The 13075-nt window shown below is 35.1% G+C and overlaps 1 protein-coding gene across 2 annotated transcripts; it reads left to right on the top strand.

Annotated features, from left to right (window-relative positions):
* Positions 1-844: 844 nt before the first annotated feature.
* Positions 845-4072, top strand: LOC107787969 (uncharacterized). Of its 2 annotated transcripts, none has more exons than XM_016609599.2 (3): positions 845-1004; positions 1918-2477; positions 3585-4072. In XM_016609599.2, exons 2-3 carry the CDS (start codon positions 2019-2021, stop codon positions 3735-3737), a joined length of 612 nt encoding a protein of 203 aa, XP_016465085.1. In that variant the 5' UTR covers positions 845-1004; positions 1918-2018; the 3' UTR covers positions 3738-4072. The 2 variants fall into 2 exon arrangements, with proteins under 2 accessions (XP_016465085.1, XP_075092877.1); XM_075236776.1 differs by having other exon boundaries at positions 859-1004; positions 1923-2477.
* Positions 4073-13075: the final 9003 nt, after the last annotated feature.

Below are 13075 nucleotides of genomic sequence, written 5' to 3'. Positions count from 1 at the left end.
GGATTGGGTCGTGACAATGCTAAAACTCAAACAATCGGTCGGATCGTTACAAGGGCGAGAGGAATTTTTTTCCCACAAGAGTGAAGAAGAGAGGCAGAAAAGGGTTGCTGGCGAAAGCTGATCTCTTTCGATTTAAAGCTAATTTCTCTCCAATCTATTCGATTTTGAAGTTGTATTCTTTCACTTTCAAGCAAAACTTTCAACTTTGAGTTCCGAATCAGCAAATTCAATGGCTAATTCAACCAATTTCATCAAACTCAAATCGGAGCCAATGATTTCAAGCTCCGATTATGAGAAACCTCAAGTGATCTTATTTTCTTCTTTAGCATCGACAAAAAATAGAGTAAGACGTTTAAAAACCTTCAATTCTGATCGTAAAAATGCTCCGAGGACTCTGAGTCTGGGCAGAAAATTACTCAGGCGATCTTTATTTTGTTTATTCGATCTCCTCCGACGAATCTGGAATGAAAAATATAGCAAAAGAGAAATAAAAAGGGTGTAATCAAAAATTTTAATTTAAGGTGCCAATCCCTTAATTAAAGGTGCTTAATTGAGCCCCTTAAAGGAATGTATATAAATATATAAAGAATATACAGTTACCTTTGGAAAATAACAAACTTTAGAGAATCCAGGTAATTAAGTTTGAAATATATATATATATCAATTCAAAATTGTGAATTTGGATCCTAATTTCATAGAGAAGAATTAATTTAAATAGCGCTCACCCAAGCGCTTAAATTTAAAACATATATATATCATGTGTATAATCGTATATAATTATTGTATGGTTTGCGTATACTAACTAGAAAAATAAATAATAAATTCGACCACCTTTGTGTGGAAACATCCCTTGCTTTGCATAGAAGGAGCCCAATGGGTTTCACTTACAGGCCCAAATTCCTCTAGAACTGACCCATATGCCGACCCAAATTTCGAGATCGAATATCAAATCACACCCTCAGCGGCGAGCTCCTCCGGTCAAATCCTAACCGGCGATAACAGATGTAAGTTCTTGCACTTTCCCTCTATGTTTCTCATAAGTCAAAAAAAAAAATCTTAGTTCCCTTTTTCTAATGCTTTGTTTTCTACCCTCTTCGTTTACAGCAAACTGTATTTGACTTCGGCGATAATATGTATAAATTAGTATAGAAATAGTGTAAAATAAACTGTGTACTTAATGAATTAGGATAGAAATATTATCAAATGATTAAGCTTTGTAGCAAAGACATTGAATTAAGGGTCGCCTGGTTCATATACTCATTATACAACAACAACAGAACAAAATCGTCTGAAGAGGGTAGTGTGTATGCATACATTACTCTCAACTTGTGAAGGTAGAGAGACTGTTTCGGATACACCTTCGACTCAAGAAAAGCATAGTCTCAGTAGTGTTGGTTCACATACTCGTTATATGGGGATTATGATGCAGGGATTCTTTGGGCGGGATTAATAATGAAAGAATTGTTATGCGGTGATTAACAACGAGGAGGTTGTTATACATGAATTATTTATTTTAAAAGGGCATTTTTATCTTTAAATTGTTCAATCACCGCTTTACTAATACATGAACTCATATTCCATGTTCTATCACTTATAAAATAAGACATAGATTTTTGCATAACTTAATGCATGCATTATTTAATACCGCCAAACCAAACGCAGGATTTGTTATGCGGTGATGATTTTTTTCTTACATGGCCAACCAAACACTGTATTATCTTATGTGGGATTTTATGCTATGATTACTTAGTCCAAACCATCAGCAAAATGACCACTAAGTAGATCATTTTGAAGGTCAAACTTCATAATTCCTTTAAATTATCTTGGTACAACAAACGACTATGTCAAGTTAGTAGTTATAACCTGCCTAATTATTTCAGATTATGTGTGTTCATGTTGCTTGTCCTGTTGTTGCAGCACAGAGTGGGTGCTTGTTCCTGCTACAATGCCTTGCAAATGAGTAGCTGAAGAAAGTCAGCTTGTTATTGTGATGTAAATACGTGTAATTCTTGGAATAGATGGATTCTACATCGAAGTACTCTCCCTTTTGTTTAAAATGGCCATGGGATGTCCATAACCAAAACCCTAAAAACCCTCTGCCTTGTACCTTTGAAACACCCTGGTTATTCAAACCATTCAAGATTATTGGCTCTGGAGTGTTTAATTTAATCCAAAATGTATCAAAAGCCCAACCTTTATCACCCGAATTCCATTTTCAGTCGAATGGTGGAGTCGGCCAAAACACTACCTTGAAGTTGATGAAGAAATTGACTCCTGCAGACCAAGCGGAGGCCGAGCAGAGTGCGTTAGCGTCTGCCTTGGCCAGTGGAAAGGAGGGTACTGTAATTGAATTTTACTCCCCAAAGTGCCGGCTCTGCAATTCTTTGGTTAATTTCGTTAACGAGGTTGAGAACAGGAATTCTGACTGGCTCAACATTGTTATGGCTGATGCAGAGAATGACCAATGGTTGCCTGAGGTACTCTTAATACTCTATACATTGTATTCTTCTGCAAGTCTGTTTATTTATATTTTGTTGTTGGACGGATGTATATTAGATTTTGCATACTCCAAGAATTGAGAGGGGCCTCATTCTTTTGTTGTCTGGTTGTTGATATGGTCCTTTTCTTCTTTCTGTATTGAAAGGTTATTTATACTTGATATCAGTGTTAGAGGCAGGAATATTACTAAGGGGTGTCAAAATATAAAAAAGTAAACACAGGAAGAAAAAAAGGGAAGTTAACATATAGTGTATATACATAAAATTAATTTTACCTAGCTACATAGTGTAATTTTTTGATGAGGGGTGTCAATTGACACCCGTTCACATAAGTTGGCTCTGCCACTGCTGATAATCTTGGTATATTGTTGTTAATTCAAAACTAGACATGTGTTGAATGCACTCAGTACTGAGTATGGACTCTTTTACCATGTATAAAGATATCATAACGATGTTAAGTTACATTCATGAATCAATTGATCGGGATTTAGTGCAATCTGGGCATTGCATTGATCTGATAAATTGTTTAAGAGGACATATCTTTTCAATGTGTTACGTAAAACTGCAAAATATTGTCAGCGAAGAATTGAAATTAAATGGTCATCCTTCAATTGGCAAGGTAATAGGCAGAAAGACTTTTTACAGTTTAGGCTTTATGCTTTAAGTTCGCTAGATTTCTGTCTTTTGAAGTTTTTTTCGTTGTAACAACTCATAGCAGTCATTCTAAGTGGATCTTAAAAGCATCGCACAGTCCTTTGCACCTTCTATTGTGTTGAGATTGGTTACTCTCTGGCGACTGTTAAGTTGATTTATGTAATTGAAAGCCACTCTGTGGTGATAGCTAAGTTAAACTACCCTTTTGAAAAGGAGGGAAAGTCGAGATGAAGTAATTAAATCAAAGTGAATTCTTTCTGCTGTTTGATTGGTGCAGTCAGTTTGTATTGCCTTTGGAGTAATCCATATACTTCATGTTGGAAATGATTTAAGTTTTCGCTCTTTTGTATTGCCTTTGGAGTAATCCATATACGTCATGTTGGAAATGATTAACTTTCCAGCTTGATCGACTTCTTTCTGTTTGCAATTCAGCTTCTCCATTATGACATAAAGTATGTTCCTTGCTTCGTTCTACTGGACAAATACGGGAGGGCACTTGCAAAGACGGGCATGCCAAGTAGCCGACTGCATGTTGTGGCTGGTATTTCTCATCTCCTCAAAATGAAACGTCCACAACACAAATAGTGTGCCTATGGTTGATACAGCAACAAACGAGATTGTTGGCATGTCACAGCAAATTGCATGTAACAGTTTTTAGCTGTAAGGACCGACAGGATGGAGCGAGTAATGGAGTGGTATTTAAAACGTGCAAGATCCTTACTAGCGTCAGTCTACAGCTTCGTAATCCGTTTTGGAGATCCTGTTAAATTAACCCCTGAAAAGTTAAGGGAAAAGAATGATAATACAACTGACTTCTGTTTTCAGTATGCTGTATGCCTGTATTTCATGCCTAGGAGTTCCCATGAATTTGCTTGCACTCAGGTTCCTGCTTATGCTTAAGTAGATCGTTATTTTATCATGTGATTCAGTTCGCTTATGTTATCGTATGCCCTGTTGTTAGTTGCTTTATAACCTTCTATTGATTTACTCCTAGTAACGTCCAATATATGGTACATTTTTGTTATTTTCATGTTTTCTGTTTGCAATTTTTCGTCCCATTGGTGTACTTGTGAAAACTTACCTTTCTACTAATCAGCTCTTTTTCCTTTTTCTTTCCTTTTTATATTTTTAAATTTAAGCAATCCCACCATATGTTATTCTAAGTGTGTCAATTTATGTGGAGGTATTTGGCTCGGAACGGTATTTAAGAAAGAAAGGAAAGCGTTTGAACCTTGTGGTTTAAAATAAGCCATAGATATTTGTGTGGTCATAAATCATTTTATTAAGGGTAAAGTTAGAATTTTAAAAGTTAAATTATCTCTAAATAAGGAAGTGTGACATTATTTTTGAGATATGCTAAAAAGTAAAGTGTAATGTGTTTCAATATAGATGACACACTTTTCTTATTTATCCGTTCAAAAAAGAATGACACATTTCTACAATCGGAAATAGTTCAACTTTAAACTCTTCATTTTATCCATTTTACCCTTAATGAAAGGCTTTTATAACGACACAAATGTCATGGCTCCATAAAACTTTTACTCCTTAAACTTTTAAGACCATAAGTTTTCAAAATCTTCTTTTTTCTTAAACTCCGTATTGAGTTAAACTAACTCATCTAAAGTTAAACCGAGGGAGTATTAAAACACGACGCGGGACTTTGATTCATCCGGAGACGGGAGGTTGCTGTCAAAATTAAATCTACACAAGGCGTATTTCATCCGTTGTTGTTGTTCAACCACACTTAGAAGAACTCCTTAAACTTTTTTATTGGTATTCAGGGAGAATATTATTTTACTCCATAATTTTTACCCTTTCAAAACATGAGTGGTAGATGAACAACTTATTATTATTATTATTATTTTTTGAGTAATTTGGTGGATGAACAATTAATTGTTTATATGCACCACTTGTCACAAAGGCTAAGGGGTCAGTCAGTGTCGCCAATTTCTTATTGTGGGTTAAATTTAGTATATTTACTCCCTCTTCTAAGGTCTGGTCATACTATGCCCCGCATATATTAATCAAAAACCATTTGTATAATGGCATATTCACAAAAGTCTAGAGCAACGTGTAATTCGTAGATTTTTAGCTTTTGTGCGCTGATAACATATAGTTTTTAAAGATGACTATAACAAGCTAAGCGTTAACTTAAAAGTGTAGTGTACTGCTAATAAAACAATGATAGAGTAAATATTCTTTATACTATTGTTGTGGTCAAACGCACACGAAAGTATACGCAGTCGTCAAATAAAAAAGTGATTAAAAGCGGATGTCGAACACACGAGTACTTGTGATTAACTATTAACTAAATTAGACTATACTAATTATCTAAACAAGAATTAAACCTAGAAATATTCGATTCTAAACTAATCAAAATAAAGGAAAATAAATGGTGAACTCTGAACAAGGGAAAAACATATTTTTATGATATCAATGTAATGAAAATGATATAGGGTCATGGGCTATCTAACATTCCTATTGTATTCTTCAATTGAATTGACTAACTAATTTATGTAGTTTATTGGTTGACAGGGTTAATATTGCTCATCAAAATCTGTCGAGTTCTTACTTGCCTATTAAAACTAACATAACGCCTATATGTAGATGAAGTTAGAATCAACAAGAACGCATTTATAATTCCTGTACATCAACCAAGCAAGGCAATTAGGTATATGTCTATCCTAATCGTGAATCCATTCCCGAATGCCCGGATTCAAGAACTTGCTCTACTCAATCCTATATGCAATCTAGAATTCCCACATTCGAGCTCAATTCAAGATTCGTAGATAGTATTCAATTAGTGATCAAGCAATCAAATAATTAAGTGCAGGATTAAATAAATAAACCAACACGGAAAAGGGTTAAAAATACCCCTAAACTATTGGAAAAGGTTTAAAAATACCCTTCATCCATCTATTGGGTTAAAAATACCCCTCCATCCACTTTTTGGTTCACTTATGTCCTTTGACCGTTAGGTCAATGCTGAATTAAAAATTATTATTATTCTTTTTGTAAAACTAAAAGAAAATATTTTGCAAAATATTTTCATTTTTTTTAAAACAATGCACTAGTAGTCCACTAATTTAGTAAAGTCTTCTTTTATTTTTTCAGTTTTTACAAAAAAAAATATTTTATTTTTATTCATTTTTTTCGATTTTCTTAAAGCTTTTTTTTTTTTGTAAAAACTGGAAAAAAATGGTAAAAACAGGAACTTTTTTTTTGTTTTTAACAAAATATTTTCGTTTTTTTACAAACTGAAAAAAATATTTTCAACAAAATATTTTCTTTTTTGAAGTTTTTTTCATTTTTTTCAAAGCATTTTTTTTGTAAAAACTGGAAAAACAAATTTGTAAAAACTGAAAAAAATATTTTCGTTTTTTAAAACTGAAATTTTTAAAAAAACTGAAAAAATAAAAATAATGGTTGGGTTGTGGGTTTTTTTAAAAACGGGCAAGGTAAAAAAAAGAAATGAGTCGTTTTAATTTGGTGCTGTCACGTGGCACTCCATCCAAAATAGGAGTATTTTTGTTCCAAAGTATGACTGTAGGGGTATAGATAACCGAGAAATGGTTAGATATGGATTAATCTTTCTAATAGGTTAGATGTTTCAATTTCGACCAATAAGAAGTTGTCACGTGGAATTTAAATAATAATTATTTTTAATTCAGCATTAACCTAACAGTCAAAGGGCATAAGTGAACCAAAAAAGTGGATGAAAGGATAATTTTAGCCCAATAGGTGAATGAAGGATATTTTTAAACCTTTTCAATAGTTTAGGGGAATTTTTAACCCTTTTCCGAAACCAATATGATAAACTAAGAAATCAAAATCAATATCCTAATAACAATAGTCATGAAGCACCACGATCCTAGAACATGAAGTTTAGCTCCACATAGATATAGTAGCCAAACAACTAATCATACAAAAAACATAAAAATTACTAAGTTTAGTGGAAGAAAGATGGAACTTGATGAATTCCGGCCTCCACGGCAGCTCTATGCTTGTGTTTTCCTCTCAAAAACGTCATCTCCCCTCAAAATTTGTTTAGGTTGGCTTTTATGTGAGTTAAGTACGTCTTGGGTCGAAATAACCGAGTCTAGATCGAAATAGGACATGTTCATGTTTTGGCGTCCAGGACAGCGTGGGGCGCTGGTCCAACGCTCAACTTTTTAGCATTCTGTTTTGAGCGCCACAGGTAGTGTGGGGAGCTACCTGTGGCCCTCAAATGTGCACTTTTGCCTTTTCTTCCCATTTTGTTCCAATTCACGTGCTTTCGTCCCAAATCGCATCCGAATAATTCCTACATATAGAAATACCACAAATTAGCACAAATTATTATATTATACATCTGAAATATACGAGAAATGAGCACAACATGAGGCAATACACGTAAAAATATACATACTTTAAGCTAAACATCAACACCCCACACTTAAACGTTGTTCGTCCTCGAGTCAACCAATAAATAACTCTATTTTTAAGCACTCTACACCAATGACCATAGTTGATAGCAACAATTAAACTCTAGTATATGCAATCACCACACACCTCCCTTTAACTTACGCCATACTTCAAAAATATTCAAACAATAACAACATGTTCATAACTATCCTAGCCTCACAAACCGACTCAATGTCACAATGTACTCGTGGCTTGAACACCCAACATCATAGAGAAAGCTAAAAATGTTACCTATCCCTCGTAAAACCATGTGCCCTCACAACAAAAATAAGAGAATCGAATCTCATGATCAAATTTAGTTTAAGAACTCACTTGTATATAAAAGAAATCTCTCACTCTCACAAAGAAGTCACATGCACACAATTGGTACCATAGGCTTTCCCTTAATGTAAATCTCTACTAATGTAAGCTCTCTCGATCTAAAATCAATTAGGACTTTTTCATGGTTGTAATGTGGGCTATGGAATGGGTAGGATATATATAGGAATAGTAGTTCACCCTCCTAAGCACTTTAACACATCACCAAATAACTTACGCGCAAATTCTTCAACACCACTTCAATTTCACAAATAATATCACCTCCAAAAACGTTTCCTTCTTCTTTAAGCAGTACTTTAATTCATACCCACTAGTAAGAACAAGAAAATAATTTATTCATCTATATTTTTCTTTCTTTTTTTTCCCCAGATTTTTCTCTTCTTTTTTTTTTCTTTTTCAATTTCCGCTAGTGGCGTGTTATTTTACAAAATAAGTGCACCCTTCTTTCTTTCATTGGTTCCGCTCAAAAGTCACCCCACACTTAGTCCCTTCTTACTTCTTTTAGAACTCATTTTACAATTAGATTGCTTTAAGAGGTAAAAGGATCAAAACAATATCAATTAAGAACAAAAGGGCATAGGCTTGTAATTTTGGCGCAAAATAAAAGTCTATTGGCTCAAAAGGGTAACTAGGGATAAATTTTATTTATGGTAAGCAATAAGCTCAAAAAGATCAAAAAAAAGCCTAAAATCATTTCTCAAATCGAGCATCACTTAAAATTTCGGTTCAACTCACATACCGGGCAAGTTCTAGACACAAGTACAATACATAAACTGCACAAAAATCTCACTTCACACATGGCACATGACTCACTAAGGATGGTTTCATTCTGACTCTCAAACTAATGCAAGTATTCATAGAGCCAGAAGATATTAAGCATTAAGCACATACTGAACATAAGTCAAGAAAATGAGACATAAGTGTAAGCACGTGATTTTTGCCCTATGAAAGAATTACTCCCAAAAAAAATTCAAAATAAAATGATTTTCCTTGGTGTGCAATTTTGAGAGTTTTTGTGACATTTTTGGATAATTATTTGTATTTGTCTGTGCATGTTTATTTGTTAAATTAATAAAACTACAAAAATATTTCGTATTTTGCATGTAGGATTTAATTCTACAATTATTAGTAATTAAGTTTGTTTTACAAAAATTGAAAATTACAAAAATAGGCATCTTTTGCATTTTTAGCATTTAATGTCCAAATGTACAATTTTATGCTTAATTATTACTTAATTATGCATTAATTGTTATTGGGAGTTAATTTGTGCTTTTATAACTTAATAATAATTTAAGGATTTTGAGAATTTAGTTTTAGAAAAATAAAAGAAGAAAAGAGAGCAAAAATATAAAGAAAATCGGAATTGGGCTCTTCTTTCAAATTCAAGCCACAAGCCCAAAGAATACTCAACCTTCCCCATGACCCGGTCCATTTCAAAACGGGTCGACCCGGTCCGCCCCATAACCCCTCTTCATTTTTCATTTTTTCCCAAAAAAAAAACAAAAAAAAAAACAAAAAAAAAACCAAACCCTAAAAACTAACCCATCTGCCCCCTCTCTTTATCTCCTCTCCTTCTTCTTCCTATCCAAGCTCCCCCTCCAATGGCTGCCCGAGCCTCCATCGTCTTCTCCTTCACGCCCAAACGACCCCTGCTATTTCGTCCAGCTTCCCCCGTCTTCGGACCACCCAAGTCGACCCCCCGTCCGCCATTAAAACCAAACGACCACCTTCGAGCTTCGTCTCGACATCCATGGCAGAAACAACCAACGTCCATGGTTGCTTCACCATTGTTGCTTTTGCTACGTCCAAATAGACCCCGCCGCCACTGCTTCATCTTCTTCGTCAAGCTCGAGCTTGAGCTCAACGCCCATGGCTGCCGCTGCGTCTTCTTCTCCACCGCCATTTTTCTACTCCATTGATCTCGTTTTTGTTGTTGCTTTTGTGTCTTCGTCGTCATCCACTTCTTCATCTTCTTCAGTCGACACCAGCGTCCATCGTCAAACGACCACCCCCAGCTGTGGTCTCGTCGTTCGACAGCATCAACCAGCGACCCCAACAAACGCAGTTGCTACCTCGCCATTCTTCAGCTCACCCAGTTGCCACCCTCACGTCCAAAAATGACTGCCCTTTCCCCGTCATCTCCATCACTGCCTCGTTTTCGAATGATACCTTCTTTGGTCGTCCGTTCGTGGTCGTCTTCGGCGTCGAGTTATCTTGGTGCGATAATCGTTTCCGGACAGATTTGTTCTCATTCAGGTTCTTCGTCGTTTCGATCCGGTTAGTGGGTTTTGAGTTTCACTTTTCGTCCGTATTTTGTTTTGATATTCTCAAATCTAAAATCGGTAAATGTTCGATTTTTGTTTTGTTCGTGTTCATTGTTTTGTTGATTTTTCAGTTTATTCATGTGAAATTGTTAGTTTAATGTTGTTAGATTCAAATTGAAGTTTAATTAATTATTTCTTCAGTTTGTTTCATGTGTTGTTATGTATTTTTTCAGAAATTGTTAATGTTGGTTAAATCATTTGAATCCGTCATGTTTGTTGTTTAAAATAGATTTAATTCATGTTCATCTTTGTTTGAAGTTAGTTTGTAACCCCAATGATTTAATGTGAGTTTTTGGTTTTGGTTTTTGATTTGTTGATTTAGTTTGAATCATGTATTTTGTTGTTGATATTGTTATCTCTTTGCTCATTCATTTTTGGTCTAAGTTAACCAGGATTGGTTCCCAATATGGTTAACTTATTCCCATTAATTTGAAGCTGTATGATTCAATATGTGTTCATGAGATTTGTTGTTGAATTTGTTTAGAAATTGGTCATATTTGTTGTATTTTGGTTGAGATCGATTAAGTGAATTGGTTATAGCTGATGGGGTAATTTGGTAAATTGCAGTACGTTCAGGGGTAAATTGGTAATTTCAGTAAGGTCGGAGGGGTATTTTCGGAATTGAACATTTGAATAATTATTTAATATAATGGGGGACAAGACATAAATTAGTGGGAGAATAATGTAATTATCTATGTTAAGCATGGGGGACAAGATGTAATGGGGTGGGGTTGATATAACTGTTTAATATAGTGGGGGACAAGACATAATGTAGTGGGGTGAGAATAATGTAATTATTTATGTTAAGCATGGGGGACAAGATTTAAAATAAAGAAAATATTAATTAGTGGGGGCAAGACATGCAATTAAAAGAATATTTCGGGTTGGGGATTCAAGACAAGAGTCTTGTTATAAATAGAGTCATTTTGACACATTTTAGAGGAGGACTTTTACACTTGAAAAACTAAAACTTAGAGTTGGAAGACTTGAAAGATTTTTGAGGTTTACTTTTGAGGTAGTGAAACATTCTGAAAATCCTAAGAGAGTGTTAGAGAGTTAAAAAAAAAAAACAAAGTGAGAAACGAGTTTAGTTTCGGGTTTAATACACGCGTGGTTTGTTGCTATTTAGTTTGTTTACAAACTTTTGGGTTTGCTCTATTGAGTTGTTCGGTTTTTCTTCAAAGTTTTCTGGGCCTCGAATCTGATTCGAATTGCTGCTGTCGGGTTGTTGTTGTTGCTGTGTATTTGCACTACTGTTGCTTCTACTGATCTTCATCTTCTTTCCTTGCTTTCCAAATACCAGGTACACAAACTGATACACTGGTTCATCTTGTAAGCCACTCGAAGCATGATTGCAAAAATGAGAAAGATTTGAAGTTGTAATTTATTGTAGTCTTTTCTTTCTTTTCTGTCTGTATGTAGAATATTCTATGCGTTGCCCATGTAAACTCTTTAAACAACTCACTTTCGAAACTTAACTATAATAACTCGAAAATATGTAAATAAAAGTAGGACCTTTTCTTCATTTATTTTAGAGAAAACGAAAAATAGAAAATGTAGTCATTCTAAGATTATCCTTTAAAAAAAATAATGAGACGAGCCTCGCCCAAATAAAAAAAATACAAATTGCGGGGCCCTCAATAATTGGTCATAATAAATACTTAGAATTTGGGATGGACTGTTTAGTGAAATTCACTGCCTTCCCCAAAGATAATAACGCGTTAGCCTCTTTAGACGCGATTTAATTAAATTACTTTCTTAAACTCGGGTGCACATTTATGTGACCCAAATCCAAATCTCAGCGGAGTCGAAATGTGTCTCTAATCACGGGTACATTGATTGTGACATGGTTCGAGATGCGTGTCCATGACGTTGCAAATTCCTTTTAAAAAATAAGAATGAGATGAGTCTCGCCGAATAAAAATACAAAATTGCGGGGCCCTCAGTAAATATTTGCTTTAAAATTGCTTAGACTTCGGGATGGACCGTTTAGCAAAATTCCACGGCCCTACCCAAAGTAAATGATACGCTAGTCACTTTAGGCGCGCCTTTAATAATTTAATTTTCTTTAACTCGGGTGCACATTTATGTGACCCAAATCCAAATCTCAACGGAGTCAAAGTGTGTCGGCGACCACGGGTACATTGATTGTGATGCGGTTCGAGATACATTTTCACAACGTTGCAATTCCCTATAAAAAATAATAATAATAATTCTGAAAGCGGTAAAAAGTTAAAATTTGCCCATAAGTTCATATTTGTATAAAATCAGATAATCAAGCCGAATATGACAGTTGAGCGACCGTGCTAGAACCACGGAACTCGGGAATGCCTAACACCTTCTCCCGGGTTAACAGAATTCCTTATCCGAATTTCTGGTTCGCGGACTGTTAAACATAGTCATTCTTTTCCTCGATTCGGGATTTTAAACCGGTGACTTGGGACACCCTAAAATCTCCCAAGTGGTGACTCTGAAATAAACAAACAAATCCCGTTTCGATTGTCCTTTAATTGGAAAAAACTCCTTCACCCCTCGCGGGGACGGAAAAAGGAGGTGTGACAGCTCTGGCGACTCTACTGGGGATACTAAACCCAGAACCACTGGTTCAGGGTTAGAAATTCGAGCTTAGAATAATTGTTCTATTTGGCTTTGTTTATTATCTGATATTTTTATGTGATATGTGCTTCATGTGCAAAATGATGTGTGTTACCGCTTTGATATTATTTGACTGTATATATAAACTGTGCCGAAACCCTTCTCTTCTTACCTCCGGGGAGAAGCTCGCTGGTCGAGACTCCCTATTCTGTTAGTGTCAAT

Source organism: Nicotiana tabacum, chromosome 18, assembly GCF_000715075.1.
Source record: "Nicotiana tabacum cultivar K326 chromosome 18, ASM71507v2, whole genome shotgun sequence".
In the NCBI taxonomy this organism is placed as follows: domain Eukaryota; kingdom Viridiplantae; phylum Streptophyta; class Magnoliopsida; order Solanales; family Solanaceae; genus Nicotiana; species Nicotiana tabacum.
The sequence above is the reverse complement of the archived record's forward strand: the minus strand, read 5'-3'. Positions and strand labels throughout refer to the sequence as shown.